The sequence below is a fragment of the Branchiostoma lanceolatum genome, chromosome 5, assembly GCF_035083965.1.
Source record: "Branchiostoma lanceolatum isolate klBraLanc5 chromosome 5, klBraLanc5.hap2, whole genome shotgun sequence".
Taxonomy (NCBI): Eukaryota; Metazoa; Chordata; class Leptocardii; order Amphioxiformes; family Branchiostomatidae; genus Branchiostoma; species Branchiostoma lanceolatum.
In genome coordinates, this window is record NC_089726.1 from 14,772,995 (window position 1) to 14,791,559 (window position 18,565).

Genomic DNA, 18,565 nt, shown 5'->3' on the forward strand with positions numbered 1-18,565 from the left:
TTGATTACCAGTAAGACAATACTGTGGGTTAATGCACAAAATACAGAAAACAAAAATAATTGGACAAGATAGTTTTATTTACAAGACTGTGCCATGGGCAGGACATATAATGTAAGCCAAGAAAGTTTGACTCACAGTATTTAGATAGATCTTGGGTACAAACATCACTTCTGCAGCTACAAATTCAGTTTTTGTATCTAGAAACAAGCCTTGAGCAGGCACACGAGTCATCAGAAACATCACAAGTTTTCCAGCATTGTCCTTTCCTGTGGAATGTCATGTTATCTACTGAAGCTGTACTGTACAAAATAATACAAGGATTGGATCAGGGTCCTCTCTTTTCTTGTTTCACACTGGTGGGCTTGTCAGAGGTCCTGCGAAAACAGAACACACTGTTTTAACATGAACCGTTGAATGATCGGCATATTGTTAAATATGTATGTACCCAAAAAGACTTGCTAGTATCAGATTTTGCTTTGTTATGCATAATGCAAATTTTTCAACACTTTGGGACTGGATCTGTCTCAGAAATTTAACCAACTTATGATCAGAAGACACAGTGTAAATCAGCACCTATCTCATCTCTTAAGAAGGGACGATCCAGACAAATGTACTCACCCATTAGTGCTATCCTTATTCAGGTTCACATACAGCTCAGCTTTGTTTCCTTCAGCGGTCAGCCTGCCTGCAAACTCACAGTGCCGAGAGGCGTATCTACTGTTGATCCTACTGGTCCAGATGGCCAGTAGGGACGGCTGTCCACCTTAGGGACAGAAGTGTGGTCATGTTAATGTAAAAGCAGTATCCACACTACCCTAGCAGTGAAATATTTCATTAAGATATTTGTCCATTGGAATGCTTAGATATATGTATCATAAAATTTATTCCTGGTAACATAACTGATTCATAGCCACAAGAAATTGATCACAAGGCTAATGCTTGAAAGACAATTTTAGTTTACAAAGCATATGTAGTATTCTTAACCTTTTCAATCTCGACTACACCCAGGATTCTGGACACCGGCCTGGCTCAGAGCATCTGCACACAAAACCTCCCCAAACTAATTTTTGCCATGAACCTATTAGCTTCAGTCTCATGAGTAACAAATGTATACCTTGTTGTTTTCCTTGTGAATCTTCCAGAGAAGTCTTGAGTTTCTTGATGGGCGGTGAGGACACCTCGGTCTGCTGCCTGTGTCTAAAGTGGTCGTTGTTGGTGTTCCCTACCTCAAAGTCTGACCTCTCTCTTTCTGACATGGCCTTGTATCTGGATATTAAACACCAAACACACAACGACAATTATTTCTCAAGTTTGCACATTTGCTTTTGCATGTAAAACAGTTTCTTCAGACATATACAGTGAATCTGGTACAAGCTGGTATGTTACACCAAAGGGCGGTTATACCAGCATAGATACAGATATCTTGAAATGTTTGCGGTCGTTTTATTTTTGCTGTGACATCTCCATCGTGAATTTACAACAGTATGAAAACAGACTTCCAAAGTATTACTGCCAGTGTATTACAGAACTGTTTTGCCCGCAAACTTAAAACACCACAAAAATCCCCGTCTACCACAAAATAAAGTCCCTGCTAAAATAAATGAATTTACAATAATTCTCATAGTTTCACCTCTGTATCTCCTGCCAAGCCAGCTCAGCTGTGCTTTGCTCTGTCATCACCCTCTCCTCCTTAACTACCACTTCCTCCTTCTTTCCTGCCTTCCTTGAACTTTCCTTGGCCTCCTCTGCCGGTCTTCTTATCTCCTGTAGACACTCCAAGACTTTCTGGTGATTGACGGATGTGGAGGCGTGAGCTCGTAAAAGGGTGTCCAGCTCCGCCCACATCTGTCTGTACTGCTCATCCCTGTGGAACAGCAGCAAAAAGAAGTCTTGAATGACAGTGTTCAGTGTTCACCATCCTAAAATTAACTTTAACACTAGAGGATTAGTCATTTTCTTTACATCTTGCAATCTTCACTGATTGTTACATTGTAGCATCAAGGTATAGTGCTTCAGCCATTATGGCTTTGATGTCATTTTCATCTTCAAACATTGATAACATTGATAGAATTTTCATCCTATTGAACAAACAAAGGATGGCCCTAGTGTGAATATACAAAATGTAATAATGGAATGACAGCCTGCCTTTCTTTATCTTTGTATCAAAACATCCTGTTAGGAATTCTGATATCCTAAATACAAGAATTTCACCATCTTTAATTCATTGTACTCCACTCCATCAGTTGCTAACGTAGCTCACCTCTTGGGTCCCTTCCCCCTGGTGCCCATGGCAGGGATGGGGAGGGGTTCACTCCGGGACTCCATTCCCACCAAGTGATAGATTGACTGTTTCAACAAACAATCATCAGAACAACATAAATATCATCACCTGAACTCAAAAAAGACACAGTAAATTCAAATGCCGCCTATCAGACTCAGGGAAAATGAAACCTACCTTCTGACATTCCACAACTTCATCCTCTGTCAGTTCTGCCTTAGTGATGAGTGTTGGTAATGGATCAATGTGCTGGGAATCAGGAGTATAGACATATTTCAGTCAACCTTTGGCATGCTATATGATGTACAAAACTTACATAAATACCCCATTTTGTATGTTAAAGGCCACTCCCACAACTGGGCTATGTGTTTTACTTGTCTTGAAGTATTTACATTGAAAAAGTATGTGTACTCTTACATGATTATCTCACTGGAACAACATCACTGTTTGTTTTCTCTACATCTTCGCAGGGAGCATAACAGTAATAACCATAAAACTGACTCACAGAGGCCATGTTGAAGATGATGGTGTCACTGATGACCAAGGGCCAGTAGCGGGTAGTTCTTTCTAATACAGCAGCAGCTATAGAAACACAAAAACAATGAAATACATCTTAAACTATGTGAAAAGCCTTGAAGCTGAACAATGATAACAGAAAGACAACATGAATGCAATATCCAACAATGGCTATGAACTGTAAGGCTTCTGACCTTCCTTTGCTGGGAGGATGTGCCCCTCCTGTGGAACAGGGAACGGCATCAGTCTGTTTTCCTTCATGAAATCCCCGTAGTCCTGGATCGAGACAGAAATCAGTGTCAGATCTACACAGCAGATGTACAAAGCACAAAGTTACTGCTATTGTGGAAGATGAAAGCCAACTGACATGTAGATGTACCCAGCATTCTGTATGTTGAACGTACCGTTATTCTGTAGTCTGTGACCCTCCCCCCAGTCCCCTCACTGATGGAAGGGGGGTCCTCCAGGGGGGATCTTCCCGTCCCCAGGCAGTGAAGGAAGATTTCCCCTCCATGGCTGGCCAGCATGTGGGAGATGACCTTGGAGCCAGACTTCCTCGGCTGTTCCAGCATCACTGCTCTACCTGAGGAACACAGAGAAAACATTCTTTAGACAACCTTTAGATGCATTCTGTAAGATGTAAAGCTTTCCTTTGCCCTTATCTATTCCAAAGCAGTTGAAAACCAAAGCTTGCTACATACTTGCCACAAGATATTAATCATTAGCCTGGAGTCCAGCCTTGTTAGCTTTGGTCCGCCCCCAATGTCGCTACCCCGCCAATCTTGTTGGGCTGGACTCCAGGCTAATAAATCCTACTAGGGTTTGTAAAAGTAGTATAGTACGTACCATTCAGGAGAAAGTTGGTGAGGCAGGAGGAAGGCCTGCTGTTAACCTGGTGTCAGAAGAAAGGATGAGATCTCTTACATCAAAACAAAGCATGTAATAATAACACAAAAAAACATTTTTCACTGCACACATGTTTTGATTGAGACTCTTACTTCTTAACAATTTGAAAAACGCAATTTGCATTGTATGTTATACATGTATATCAAAGCATTTGTATTTCACTCACATCTGCTGGGGTGATTCTGTACGCTCCTGTGCAGTACTGAAGCTCTAGTTGAAGGACACACAGAAAACTGGTAAAAAATGGCTCCATGTATGTAATAATATACAACGGTCAACTGTTTACTCTGTGAAAGGCCTTATTCTAGAAGTCCTTACCAGTAATGCCTGCCAAGACTTTTTGCTCAGTAATAACTTTAAATTGCAGTATGGAATATTGATATTGAATGAATGAATGAATGATATTTATGACATTTGTATAATTACCTTTAATAAATGATGCAAACAAATACTGTATTTTCTTACCGATAATATTAGTCTTAGGAGTACACCACTTCAAGATGACAGTCTCTCTGCCAAAACTGTCCTTACTGCAGGCAAACCCACTGGAGTCATAGCCTGCAACACAGCATGTTATTCCTCTTATAAAATCCTACAACAGTACTAGTTAAATAGTCTAATCATCTAACTCACAACTGGTCTCTTGTGTACATGTATGGTGCTTGTGTATCTTGAATGGTTTTGCTATTACATTACCAATTATAAAGACACAACTTGCTTTTGAAACTTTGTTTTCATTCATAACCTATTGACACTCAAATTTACAATGTACATTTTGCTGACAGGAATGTTTTGCTTTGACCGTGAACTTGCTGCCATTTGCAACATTTTCACACTTTATTTTTCTTAAAACCATCCCCATGGGTTTTATTTTCAGGGATGACAGGATTCATTCTATCAAATTAATGCACTCTTTTAACAATGTTTAAATTGTAAGTTCTCCATTTCAATAGCTATGTCTATGTTTTTGTTGTTCTGGTTTATACATAATGTTAGTGACTTATCAAACTGCACACAGACACACACTAGACAAACAGCCCCGGACAGGGTCCCAGCACCCGGCACCTACACCTACCTTGTGACGTGCTGCCTGCTCCGTAAGGCAGCCCATGAGGAGGTAAGAAAACAGGTTCAAAGGGCTTAAAAAACAGGAAGCGCCATGCACAAGTCATGCACAAGTAACAACACCATAACACAATGCAGTCACAACACACCCAAAGCCACATGCATGTTGATATCTTCATACTTTAAATGGCACATAGTGAGATGACAACATGTGCTGTTACATTACAGCACAGAGAGACAATGTTTACATAACTTACACAGCCTCTTCACAGTTAGGTGAGATTATCATGGACCTTACTTTGGCAATAAATGATAGCAACAAACGGTTCATACCCATTTTAAGGATCTCGATGTGTGCGTCTTTACTGTGCAAAATCTCCACATCATAATTTGCTGAGGTAGACGCATTTTGCTCCTCCTAGACGAAATATGACAAGATTTAGTGTAAAAAAAACAGGTATAATAACTGCTCTTCAAGTTGATTAAAATGTGCCTATCTTGAAATAGAATGAAATCACCATTACTACTTTCAGTATTTGTTGACTCTTTTATTCTTATCAAATGATTTTAATTTTTGGCAATAAAACATCAGCACTCCAAATGCTGTAATACAGTGCCGCTACAAAGTTCTGGAATCGTATTATGTTATATAATCACAAGGGTATATATTTCCTCATACATGAATGTGAAGAGTTGATACTAGAGGTACTGTCTACCTTCATGGGGATGCCTGTGATGGTGGTGGAGGTCAGGTGGAAGTGCTTCTGCACCAGTAAGGCCAGCTTAGCTGCAATGTGCCTGCCTGAGTGCACCGAATGGACCTCACAGGACAACAGAGAGGACACCTAGCAGAAACAGTGACATTAAACTTTTATCATATAAATAGTAGAAATAAAAATATAGAATGCTCTTGGACAGTTGGCACTTTACAATACTAAAGATACAGTTGTAGCAATCCATGATTTTGTGTATACAGTGTAGTTATGATGACATGTCTATGAACCTGACCTCTTTGTTTGGTTCATCTTGTATGTTGTTGTCCGCCCCCACAGGGACAGTGTGGATCAGCACCAGTTCACAATGGGTGATGGGTAACCTGTCGATAGAGAAACAGATTGTGTTGTTGACTGTAATGTACTGTCAATTGTGACTTGGCTTAATTCTCGCGTTTTTCGTGGTGGTCACTCTTCCGTGAATTCATTGCACTGTGAATAAGTCTCCATCTTTTGACTACAGTACTACAGAATCATCTCAACAGCAAATTTATAACTCACAGAAAACCTCCTTTTCCCTCCTACAGCAAAATCTAACCACCGCAACAGTTTCATGATTTACAGCTCCAGAAAGTGTGGAGAAATGTACAGTTTAAAGTTTACTGTATAAAAAACAAACTAGAAACCAGCAGCACCATTTACCAGAAATGCCTGTCTTGGAATATCTAATTTGTGTTTATGGTTGTAACCACTCTCACATCCAAATCTTTCTGAGAAAAGGAGCTGACTATTTATATGTAATCTTCATACATCAACGTGTAGTCATTAATTGTCAAATATGGCATTGCATTGAACAAACCTGTTGAAAAAAAACATAATGACATCTGGTGGACAATCAAAATGTTCCAAAGGCTGTCTGAATATAGAAATGATACTCACTTATCAGCTGCTTCTGCAATCTTGTTGTGCTGTACTATGGCCTCCTGCATGCACTCCTCCAACATTTGGATGTGGCCTTGGCTAGGAGAGAAAAACAAAATGTACACAAATAGTTAGCCTGCCATAGGAAGTAATCACACAAAGCTGGTATATTATGCCAAAGGGTAGTTAATATACCCTAGCTAGCCCCTCTCCTTCAACGTGCTTAAGGGGACTCCCATTTTACGTCCCTGCCATAAGACAGAGCAGCCCAAACCAAGATGTCCTGACCCGGAACTGGGGTCTCCAAGTTACCAACTATGTAATTGGAACCAGAAACTCAACCGTGAGGCTGCTACCAGTTGAGCCACAGGGACATTCCTCGATATACAGATAGCTAATTTGTACTTGTGAGCTACTTGATACTACCTTTTCACAGTGGTGATGCAGACCACCCTGCCCTTGTTCACTACTGGTTCCTCTGGATCTGCCAGGGAGGCCTTGTGTTCCAACTGCTTCTCACTGCCCTCACATAGGGACTCCACAGCCATGGCCAGACCATGCATCACGCTGCAGTTCTCAGCATCATCTGACTCCGAAGGTGGCCCAACAACAGCAAGGCCTTGAAGAACCTGTGTGTGAAATAGTAAGGATTAAAACCCAGGGGAAAAGGCTAGTAGAAGTTTCTAGCCTCCAGTCCAACACTTTTACATGTTGCTTTGGTCCACAATCAACGGTCTCTACTCTACTGACAACACTGGGTAGTGGGTACCATTACCATTCAAAGTTGGCAGAGTAGCGACCGTTGGGGGTAGACCAAAGCTAACAAGGCTGGACTCCAGGCAACTAAGTTTCATGAATAGTCCTATCATTATCATTAGGTGTACGTAGTGTAACGTACATGTACTTACATTAGATAAAGACTGCTCCTCTTCCACCCAGCTGTTTAGAGGCCTGGCTTCTGTGTCAGTGATCACAAATTTCAGCTACAGTTGGGAAGTAAGAGCATTTTGGTTACAATGACCAGGATGATATCTATATGATGCTATATAATCATACAGCAATCTAACATAAAAGTAACATTCTTTATTTGTAAAATTTCTGACCAGACAAGCTATCAAATTCCACTAGAATATTTCTGTGTGCAAATTTTACTTCCATAAAACAAATCAATGGGGTATGCAGGTCTGTCTCTAAACAGCACCTATTGTTTCCACAAATGTTGTGACATACTTACTAGTTTGTCTCTGGACCTGGGTGGGTAGACATCGTACACGACCCTGGCATATTCAGAGGCTGCCTCCACAGTGCAGGTCCACAGAGACTTGGCCAGGGGTGCCAGTGGGATGATTCCTGGGGCTGCACGGGACTGCTGGGGACACATAGTATGGATTAAGATGTCGCGTCGGACAAGTACACAAAGGGATCACTTGAGTGAATAATGTTAAAACTAAATCTACAAGTGAACTTTAATCTCATGATCCAGATCATCCGGGAACCTGATGGATAAATGCAGCTGCAGGAAGTTTCAACGACTGCAGATGTAGAAAACAGTAAATGATTGTCATTCATGGTGTCACAAGCATTCTAAACTCAGAGTCAGAGGTAACGGTATGTCACTTTTCTCAGTAAACCCAACTGTATTCAGTGTGACACTGATGTTGGTTGATACGTGCACTAGATTATGTGTCTCCTTTCATCTTTTAGACATTAACTATCCAGTGTACACACAACGCACAACTACAACCTCCAACTTACCTTTGGGAGAATGTCGAAGTCCACAGTCTGCCCACATGGCTCTGACATGAAAGGACTGTGGTCCAAGATGACGACCGTTTTGTGGGATGACGGGAAGATCTTAGGCGCGCTACCTTCGGCTGCCATAGACCTGTATGTCTTTGTGCAATACACAAGAAGATTCAACAGGTCTTATTCTTAGACACAACTTTCAGTTCCGCAGGAGGACACTAGGCGGCCCAACACCTGCCCTCCCACCCCTTTCAAGTGAGTCTGGTCGTCGCACTTTCAGTACCCCTGCCACTGTCGTATGGCTGCTTAGGTCGCACTAGGTCTGTCAAAGTTTACCTACAGCTATATTGTCAATTTTTCTGTATGATAAACAGGTCTCCTGTAAACCAAACGTGAGTGAAAGTACAATAACGAGAGCTTGGACACGAAAATTTGTTCATGACAGCGCCATTGCAATCCCACTATGCTCTGCGGCTCTCGTTTCCAGTAACATCTATCCACATTTGTGCATTTGTGCGCGTAAATAGCAGAATTGTTAAATTAAGCTAACAATATATTGATCAATGTTGTTAGTGTAATGCTGAAATTCAATACAGTTAAGCACAGACAATACAGAAAGTACAATTTGGTCATAAAAATATGTTTTCTGAACTAAAGGTTAAAGGTTAATTATGCTCTTGTTCCCAGGTTCCGTCGTGTTGGTAACAGTCAAACAAAATGGCAGCACCAAGGGAAGAAGAGGCCAGAGCCTACCTAGAAGAACACAAAATAATCGAGCTTTTCAACAACCTTACGGCCCAACTTGTGTACAGCAGACCGGGTGAGTGTAGTCTGTGCTTAAATTTCGTTTTTGTTGTACAAAGTGGTTGTATGTGTTTTCTTCGGGGCGGTCAAGTTTGAAAATTCTGGACGCTTTCACATCTGGATTCGGAGGGGGGGGGGGGGCATTCGCCCACCGGCCACCCTTATAACGCTAATAAGCTTAGGTCAGACACCCCTCGTATGTTGCTTTATGAAATGTTTTTTACTGGCCTTGTGGGGAATATTTTCAGTCTTCACTCTTCAGTCATAGACTTGTGCATAACATGATAAGAAAACTGCTAATGTTAACTGCATCAAAAATACATTTGTATGTAACGTTACTCATAATGCTTTGTTTTGGTTTGGTTTGGTTTATGTCTCCGATATCGCGATATAGACCACTACACTTTAGCTTGTTATCATTGTGAACGGTAGTCCAACGGTACACAGCAAAATATTCTCAAATATAACTTCAAAATATTTTTGACAGATTCCAAATGCTTCCATAACGACTAGATGTCTTAGCATCCACTTAATATTAGCCTCAATCAATGGACTTGAAACTTTTGCATATCTCGTATATCTATATGATTTGCTTTGCTTACTTTGTATTTTGAAAAATCTTCTGCATTGTCTTTTGTTTTGGTGGCGGCATGAATATAAGTCAACAACTTGAGTGTGTACCATGTATTGTTATGGATGTTGCAATGAAAAAAAAGGTACCCAAGGTTCCAAGAGCAGATTAACATCCAACATGTATATGGTATGAAAGCACATGTCATATAACCCACCACCCTCCCTTCCCTGTAGACAACCCTAGACAGTACCTGATACAGTACCTTGAACGGTTACGTACCTCCAAGCTAAGTCAGCTGGACTATCCTGTCTTGTTTGATGACACCAACCTGCAAGCCTTGTTCGGAATCCTGGACCCCACTAGGAAGGGCTTCATCACATTGGAAGAGTACAAACACGGTAAGGAAATGGACTCAATTCTTTGACATTAAGTACCAGTCTCAGTTCTACAGTTCACATAGCTTATCAATGACTGTTCTTCTGTTCAAAAAGTTGACTGAAATACACAGGGTGCTTGAGGATTTCTGTGTAGAAACAGGAGGCAATACAGTCCTGGGGTGGGGGTGGGGGAGTTTTACCTGTTCAACATACATTACCTATTCAACATGCAAGGTTTCTTCCATCATGGACTTTTTTGTTTGAGTTAGTTGAAATCAGTTGCCCCAGTTATCACGTGAGAGCAGTTCAACATTATTCTGCCATCTTCCAAACACCTCACTCACTCACTCACTCACTCACTCACTCACTCACTCACTCACTCACTCACTCACTCACTCACTCACTCACTCACTCACTCACTCACTCACTCACTGTTTAAAAAGATGTTGACATTTCCCGTTGGTTATTTCCTGAAGCAATGGAGAATCTAGGGGCGGTGGACTATGACCCACACCCCGTGGGAGCAGATCATGATCAAATCAACATGGACACCTTTGTCAGGGAGGCGTAAGTTACACTTATATATGTGTTTCTTCATTGAGATTTAGATATCCATAATTGAGTCAGAATTTACCATATTCAGCAGTTTCTACGTAGAACATTATAAATTCCAAGTACAACTACTCTTTTACTTGGCAAAAATTATGATTAAAATGCTTTTTTCCTGGTGATTTGCACTGTCACATTTTTCTTGCTTGTTCATGATCATGATCACATTTGTTTAAGCTGTCTGTTTATTGACATGTTTATCTTGTTTACATCGCAGGAAACATGGTGTAACCAAGTCAACTGCATCTTTCAAGCAGTGAACATGAGTACGTGTGGAGAAATGACAGGTGTTGTTTAAGGCACCTTAAGGCAGAAATTGTGTGATAAATAAAGTCATGGTTACACATACATGTGGTAATTTGATATAGAACCTAAACTGTATATATTTGAACTGTTTTGTATACATTGGATTGACTGGAGTGCAGTCAAAATACAGATATACAGAGGAAACTAATTTAATTGAATCATCAGTGTTCACTCAACAGTTCTTCTCTTATGCCCCTTGAAAATGATGCACTACTTTCTAAGGAAACCATACATATATACAAATACAATCACCTTCAGGGATTTCCCGCATTTAGCAGTATATGTACATGTATAGAGTCAATTCCATGTCACCGAGAGGGTTTTCAGATGATATTGCTAATAAGTTTGAACAATTTTAGAGAAAAGACTATTTCAGTCAAAATAATTCCAGACCGTTCAAACAATTAGAAATGAAAGTTTGAACATGTTTGAACTCATCTATATATTTTGGAAATATCATGAAAGTATTTGCACAAATATCTCTTTATTTAGAACAGTTTTCAAACATCTGTGTGATTGTTCTACTGTTGGAACATGTTCCAACATTTTGCATCATTCTCAAAATGGTAGATTTGGGTTATTGCCCCCATAAAAGTAGGTGCTAATCAGGCTCTATTGTCTGCCTCGGTATATCTTTAGATTTCACATCTGGACACTGGCAACTCTTTTGTCTTTAGGTGTCTATGCATGGCACCTAGGCCTAATCCCCTATACTTTGAAGGGATGTGTGAATTGCCCTGTTCCCAGCCCACTGACCCAGTTATATCATATTTGTAGAATGTTGGAACATGTTCAAACAAATAATCAATCTATGTTGCAACAGTTTAGAAACTAATACAAATAATGTGTTCAATGTTGGAAATTTGTTTAACCTGTTGGAACACAGCAGAAAATATTTGGAACACCAAATAAATGTTGGAAATTGTTCTTAACAGTTACTTATCTCAAATAGATTGTTACAAAGGTTTTGTAAATGTTAGAACAAAAGGCAACAAACACCCTCTCGGTAATGTGGAATTGACTCTATGTGAAGTATTTGAGGTATTTTGACTATAAAAACTTATGGTTCAGTGGTATGTGTACATATAGTGTTTGCTCTTTATCAAGGCTGTAGCATATTAAAAGTTATACAACAAGTCACGCTCTGTATTGTTCATTTTAGCAAACTATGACAGAGACTGATAGTCAGAATATTACATTCTAGTTTTCAATGGGACTTCATATCATGGTTATTCATTGATTGAACACCTCACAAAACTGCTTTTGAAAGTGTAGACTACTTTTGTTGTGTGTTTGGTGTATGCTCAGTAGTACTTACAGTCAGGAGAAACTTGTATTTGGGTGGATGTTGGAATGGTTAAGAGTATGGTATTGTCTTTTGTTGTCTGAGTGATAGAACTGCAGATAGCTTCATGGACCTTCAACATTATGGAAAATCATCATTCCACTGGATCATACCAGACCATGGAGCTTTGGCTAACTTACTAGTAAGGTGGCCTAGGATTTTAGATATATTTCCCATGTTGGAAACCGTTTGTGCACAGGTTTTAGCACCCACAACATAGGCACCCTTTGCAATTAAATGAAAAATGAATTAGATTAAAAAGACATGGAATTTCTGCACCTTTCTTTTATTACAGAGAGTTTTCTGAAATACAAGAGATTCTGTCACCAAGATCCGTGAGTAACATTTTGAGAAAAAAAAGGAAACAAAAATTGTTAAAGGCGTATTTCTTATCACATGTCATTGCCATTATTTTCATGTTTTTGCCAGAAAACGTGACAATCTCTCATTATTCTTATGTGGCTACACCGGTGATAATGAGAATTAAGATTATAGATTGTCAGTAGATTTAAAGCCTATCACCATAGCAAACGATCTTTTTTGAGAGGACCCGGACAATTTCCCATCGGCGCCCTGGGCCGATTCTCAGGCCTTCCTTGCCACGAAGTACCCCCCTGCCACGACGCCGAAGTCGTGACACAGCCGCTTGGTGGTGCTGGCCTGTCCGAGCCAGCCCTGGTAGTTGTCCTGGCTGACAGTTGGGTGTACATGTCGTGATTATTCTTCCACTCAGCCCAGCGCCTGTAGGTATACTGACTGTAGCTAGACAACTCTTTCATCTGCGGGGAAGAAACAAGATGCATAGTATTAATTATGTATCGGAAAAATACTCGCTAGGCGTTGTTGTCTTTTACTACAAAATGTATGCTAGTACTGTCATATATCATGAGGTCAGTGCCACTCCCCTTCGAACTATGTACGTACGATGACCAGGCTCACAACAATGTAGAATGACAAGCGCTGTTCTTACCAAAAAGAGTCAGGCAGTCACTCGATCCGTATCTACGTACTTACGGTATAGCTGATACAATTTCCTTCCGCAGTCCGGTGCAACACATGTACACCAGTTAAAGTAGTCGGGTCTCTTATAAATGTTGACGTTTATCGTCAGGTGAATGATTTACCTCAATGCCAGTGAATCCAGCGTCCTCCAGCAGGCCTGAGGTCTCCTTCATGGTTGCCATGTCATCAGTGCTGTTCAAGAACTCGGTAAGCACTTCTCGCTCCTCACGGTTGATGTCCTTCGTCCGGTAGAAGTCTTCGATGTACCTGAGAAGGTCGATAAACATCGAAGCTTCATGGCAGGGCATGTCATTTGTCGTCGGATCCGGAACGGACACTACGTTATAGCGGTAATGACTTGGATTATGCTGATTTTCTGCAATTGTTTTGGACCAGTGTAAACCGGCATAAGTACACGTACTGATGTAGTTACGTATACATCAGATGACAGATTTTCAGTACAGAGAATATGTGCCACTCAATAAAGACACTGAACAAATCTAGTTGACTGAAACTTACATAGCGCCTCCAGGCTTCAGCAGATCGAAGCATCGTTTGAACAAAGCCGCCTTATCGTTGACGTGGAGGAAGACTTGGATGCTGATGATACTATTGAATGATTCTTCACCTGGATTGAAGACAAAGATGATATGATGCATTTAGAATCTAGCGTTTTAATGCCCACATGTAAGGTACATGCTTCGGTAAATGCCATCTTTTTGAGTCAACGAAGATGACCCAGGACATTATATAGGAGATGACGAAAGTTCATCTGTGTAATATCAAGGATCGATTTGATAACATGCTAGTCCATTACCAAGACAGACAGTTGATAACTTAACATGCATATCAAATTGATTCCCTACCCAAGTCAGCAGTGAGAATGTCTCCACACACGTGTGTGACGCTGTTGTCCATCCCCGAGCGGCTGGTCAGGTCCACACCGACGTCATGGTTCCCCGGCAGCAGCTCACATGCCGTCACGTGACACTTGGTCGCACGGGCAAGGAAACGCGAGGAGCCGCCGATCCCAGAACCCACGTCCAGAACCTTATCACCCTCCCTGCCGAGAGAAACAGAGAAAATCGTTCAGAACAATATCTAAAGATGAAGACTGAAATGGCAATGTTTCATGAACTCACTCGGTTCTCCGTCGACTATACAATGGCTTTCTAGAATCATGAATTCATCGAAGTCTACATTCTACATAAACATGATCACTACAGTAATACTGATTCAAACCTATTCTTGTGCTTCCTGCCAATAAGACAGGATGTTCATGTCAATAGATAAACATGTCCAAATGATAAATACCTGATACAGAGCTTGTCTATGGCCATCTCGACTGGCTCGGTTCCATTGTAGTGCCACTGGTCCAGCTCAAGGAGATCGTCGATGTCGATTTTGCCCTGATCATCAGTGTAGCCGCGCTGACCAAACAAACGTATTGTTAGCTAACCGGCATAACGGCTAAATGATATACGCAACGCACTAAGACGAAGGAATATTGTGAGAGACGATATCATCATGGACAGCGCCTATAACGATATATATATATATATATATTAGGCATAAGTAAAGAAAGGAGTGTGGCAGTTTTAGCGTCTCACCTGCTTCAGATCAATGTAGATTTTGTTGGTATGGCGGTCTGTGGGGGAAGAAACAGGTTGTTCATGTTTGACCTGGAATAACTATGATTTTGTTTATTTGTTTATTGTTTATTTTGCACATAAGAAGTAATTACAATAAGCAAAAAATAGTGATATTATCATATTAAAATACATATATAAGGGAGTAAGGGAGCCCAGAAGCTTCAAAGCTTATGTGTTGGCCATCCTTTATCAAATGAACAACAAAACGTTATTCTAGTGCAAATGAAGTCAATCAATGATTATATACAAATACATATTGAATCGGGAAATTGGCATTTCAAGCGGTGCAATAAATATAGGTGAACTAGAAATAGACATCTATGTGACATGGAACATCATTGACAAAAAGGTTATATAGCATGAAAATACTACTGCTGCCAGTCAGTCTTAACAGACTAGGACGATTACTGCCCAAACAATACAGTTTCAAGCTCAATAACAATGTAGCATAAAACAACATAACACAAAATCAGAGGAAGCCAAATTAGATAATAAAAACAATAAGGTCACTCATAATACAAGGAACAAATTGTTTAGATAAATTGATATGAATTTTTTAGATACATTTGTAACTTAGTCATAGCAGACTGGTGAAGTGCGAAGATTCAACTGAGTTGTCTGAAAAACAGGAAACAAGCAGACACAACAATGACTATTCAGCTTATTGCATATAAGTGGGGCCTCCAGTCCCCTGATTGTTATAATCTACAAAGCTAATCTAAACTCTGTTGAAGCAATGGTGATCCTGTACATTGTTGGAGTTCCTTTTGTAAGCGTCACACAATTTGCGAGAACTACATATACGTTCGATCATTGATGGTCCAATTGAACATTTGGCGAAAGACAGCAGAATCGGCTCGAAATACATTTCTTTGACTGAAAAGAAAGTCTACATGTTACTCCACTTTATTTCAGTCACGTCATCTTAACAAGGGGCTATTTACACTTACAACGGATTCGTTGTTTCATGTTGGCGATTCTCTCAGTCTGATGACTCTGATCGCACACTTCATTGCTCTGAGTTTGGGCCGTCTCCATGCTTTAAACTGGAAATAAACACAACAGTTTCACGAGCATTCAGAGCGTCTCAGGTAAGCATATGGATACATTGAATCTAAATTTTCCCATTTTCATATGAAATGTACCACCACGATAACCACCTGTCGTTTTAAACGTGGAAATTGATTGGTCAAGAGCAACTTTTATAGAAAGTAGCTAAAACACTAGAGAGGCAACATTTGCGAGCAAATACAGCATGTTTAGCCATACTCCTCGCCATGAAAAAAATGGACTCTCCCGAAATAACAATGGACCATTCTAAAATACTTCCACACAAAAAATGGATCACCCAGTCCAAAATTGAGTTTAAAAACAATTATCAGTCTCTCCATACAGGAATGGAGTCTTCCAGTAGCACCTCAACACAATATGGACCAGTCCAAAACCGTATCCATTTATTGATTAACAAATACACTTCTGCTAACAAATGGACTTTTTCATAATCATTCCAGCTCAAAATTGAAAGAAATAATTAAAGAATCCTCCCCTTGCAACAATGGGATATTCCGTGCCATCTCCATGTAAACTAGACCAGTCGAAAAATATCCGCTGAAAATTACACTCTTGCGCATAATCAACCCAGTTCAAAATTGACTTAAAAAAGATCAACCCCAGGGAAGAATGAAGTTTTCCATAGTATATATACATAATGATTTATATGAAGATTTGACAGGAGAAGAAGGAAATGACCAAAAACAACATATTTCAGGGATAGTATGGGTGAAATATAAAAATGTGACACCCCTATGTTTGAATGCATGATTCAATAGTATACACTTTGGGTTGAAAATAATGAAACGAAAAAATTCTTTGTTTAAAAAATCGTTTTGAAAGGCTGTATGGCAAATATTTGAATGAGGGCCTGTGTACATGCCAAATTTCACATTATTTTGGTTTAATACATAGGAACTGGAGATGTGTATCTTTGTTCAAAAAAGAGTGAACAAAGCCATGTAATCACATGTCCTAGGAATTCCCATACCATATTTGGCATGAATACTCACTGTACTAGCACACCTGCGCCAGAAATGCAAGATAATTAGATTAACTCAATTGACCAATCAGGTGGTCGCAAGGCTCACAGGCATGCAAGGCCAGGTGCAAGGCACTTGGGTCACTGACCTTTAGGTCATATGTAGTATTGGAAGTGACAGAAGTGGCAAATATTGTCAAGAAAGCCCAAAATAAATCGTTTTGAAGAAATGTATGCCAAAAATGGGAATGTAGTTCTTTGAATATTTGTTCAAGGCACATATACAGCAAATTTCAGGTCATTCGGTTGAAATACCAGGGCGCAGGAGGCCAAGATATGCATCATTGGTCATAAAAACCTCAATAAAATCACTTTCAAGGTCAATATCAAAAAAAGGAAAAAAAACTCACATTGGTTTTTGCCTACATTACCTTTGTACCGAATTTCAGGTCATTTGGTATAAAAATGACAGAGATGAATCGATTTGAAGATTTGACAGGAGAAGAAACCCGAGTAAAAACAATATGTTGAGCCATAGGCCATACTAGGTATGTCTAAACATAATAACATCGTTTCAGTAGTTTGACCCTAATCACGGTACCGTAACGGTTAGTTGTCTGCGCAATTGTCTGTGAGAACACTTCCCTTTCTATCAACCAAGAAATTGAAATCATTATGCTCCTGAGTCCACATCTCCACAAGTATTTACAACTAGAGTTCCACGACTTTGGTTTTCTATTCCGGTCAAAATTCAACTACGGCGTACTTCGGGCTCCAATAAGACTTAACCAACCGGTCGCCATAATAACAGGAGCCAATGATAGCTGGAGCTACTATTGTGACCCATATGGATACATGAAACCTAAATTTTCCCATTTTCATATGAAATGTACCACCACGATAACCACCTGTCGTTTTACACGTGGAAATTGATTGGTCAAGAGCAACTTTTATAGAAAGTAACTAAAACATAACATCGTTTCAGCAGTTTCTTTCAAAATCCTTTGTTTATCAAAAAACGTAAATATATGGCATACTATGAGGGCCGTCATTCGGCTTATGAAATGCCCTACTTCTGGAGAGAATAACGTAACTAAAGAAAAAAATTGACTCTGAATTTGAATTGATCAAGAGGTGTAACAGCCATTCGGGGCAACAGACCATGACCGACAACAATGGTAGAAAACTGTCCAAATAGGAGGAATATTTCATCAGAGGACTTGGGGAGCCATTGTAGTACAGACTTGCTTACAATTGGAAAAACTGTCCAGCTAACGCCTTTGGCAAAACATTCAACCTATTTTTTTCAGCAAACAACGAAGTCGAGGATAGACAACAATTCTTCCGCACGAAACCTATCTATGGACACCTTTCCATTCTGTCTCTCCTTGATTTAAGAAAGAACAATACAAAAATTCATAACCTACTTCAATTTCGGCTTGTCGGAGAGGAGTAGCAGTAGTTGTCTAAACTGGCGGACGGCCTGAGGATGTTTCACCGTTCTGGTCTTTGATCTAGATTAGGTCACCACATGTCATTGATATCATGGAGTATATCACATGTTAGTTTCCGATTCTTTGACTTAACATCTCATAAAACTGCTTTTGAAAGTGCAGGAAGAGACTCATCTTGTCGGTATAAACCTGGAGCTTTTGTTCTTTTCTCAAAATACAAAGATGTCTGAGCATACAAAACGCGGGAAATGGGCGTACACTGTTG

General features: G+C 40.0%; 3 protein-coding genes across 6 annotated transcripts; 1 reads left to right on the forward strand and 2 right to left on the reverse strand.

Moving 5' to 3' along the window:
• Positions 1–56: 56 nt before the first annotated feature.
• LOC136435360 (integrator complex subunit 13-like) lies at positions 57–8,614 on the reverse strand. Of its 4 annotated transcripts, none has more exons than XM_066428808.1 (21): positions 8,155–8,614; positions 7,634–7,765; positions 7,308–7,382; positions 6,826–7,028; positions 6,418–6,498; positions 5,774–5,861; positions 5,482–5,610; positions 5,099–5,183; positions 4,776–4,790; positions 4,166–4,258; positions 3,867–3,910; positions 3,641–3,686; positions 3,199–3,377; positions 2,989–3,070; positions 2,784–2,860; positions 2,456–2,527; positions 2,261–2,346; positions 1,631–1,864; positions 1,115–1,266; positions 619–763; positions 57–374 (listed from the first exon to the last, which is right to left on the reverse strand). In XM_066428808.1, the coding sequence occupies exons 1-21, from the start codon at positions 8,278–8,280 to the stop codon at positions 326–328; spliced, it is 2,193 nt and encodes a 730-aa protein (XP_066284905.1). In that variant the 5' UTR covers positions 8,281–8,614; the 3' UTR covers positions 57–325. The 4 variants fall into 4 exon arrangements, with proteins under 4 accessions (XP_066284905.1, XP_066284904.1, XP_066284907.1 ...); XM_066428807.1 differs by having other exon boundaries at positions 7,634–7,768; XM_066428810.1 differs by lacking the exon at positions 4,776–4,790.
• A 218-nt stretch (positions 8,615–8,832) lies between these two features.
• LOC136435366 (EF-hand calcium-binding domain-containing protein 10-like) lies at positions 8,833–11,955 on the forward strand. The gene is made up of 4 exons (XM_066428817.1): positions 8,833–8,965; positions 9,757–9,921; positions 10,377–10,467; positions 10,727–11,955. The coding sequence occupies exons 1-4, from the start codon at positions 8,863–8,865 to the stop codon at positions 10,767–10,769; spliced, it is 402 nt and encodes a 133-aa protein (XP_066284914.1). The 5' UTR covers positions 8,833–8,862; the 3' UTR covers positions 10,770–11,955.
• Positions 11,956–12,427: 472 nt separating this feature from the next.
• Positions 12,428–18,384, reverse strand: LOC136435364 (phosphoethanolamine N-methyltransferase-like). The gene is made up of 8 exons (XM_066428815.1): positions 18,274–18,384; positions 15,765–15,860; positions 14,773–14,810; positions 14,477–14,592; positions 14,029–14,225; positions 13,682–13,790; positions 13,285–13,429; positions 12,428–12,939 (listed from the first exon to the last, which is right to left on the reverse strand). The coding sequence occupies exons 2-8, from the start codon at positions 15,850–15,852 to the stop codon at positions 12,679–12,681; spliced, it is 954 nt and encodes a 317-aa protein (XP_066284912.1). The 5' UTR covers positions 15,853–15,860; positions 18,274–18,384; the 3' UTR covers positions 12,428–12,678.
• Positions 18,385–18,565: the final 181 nt, after the last annotated feature.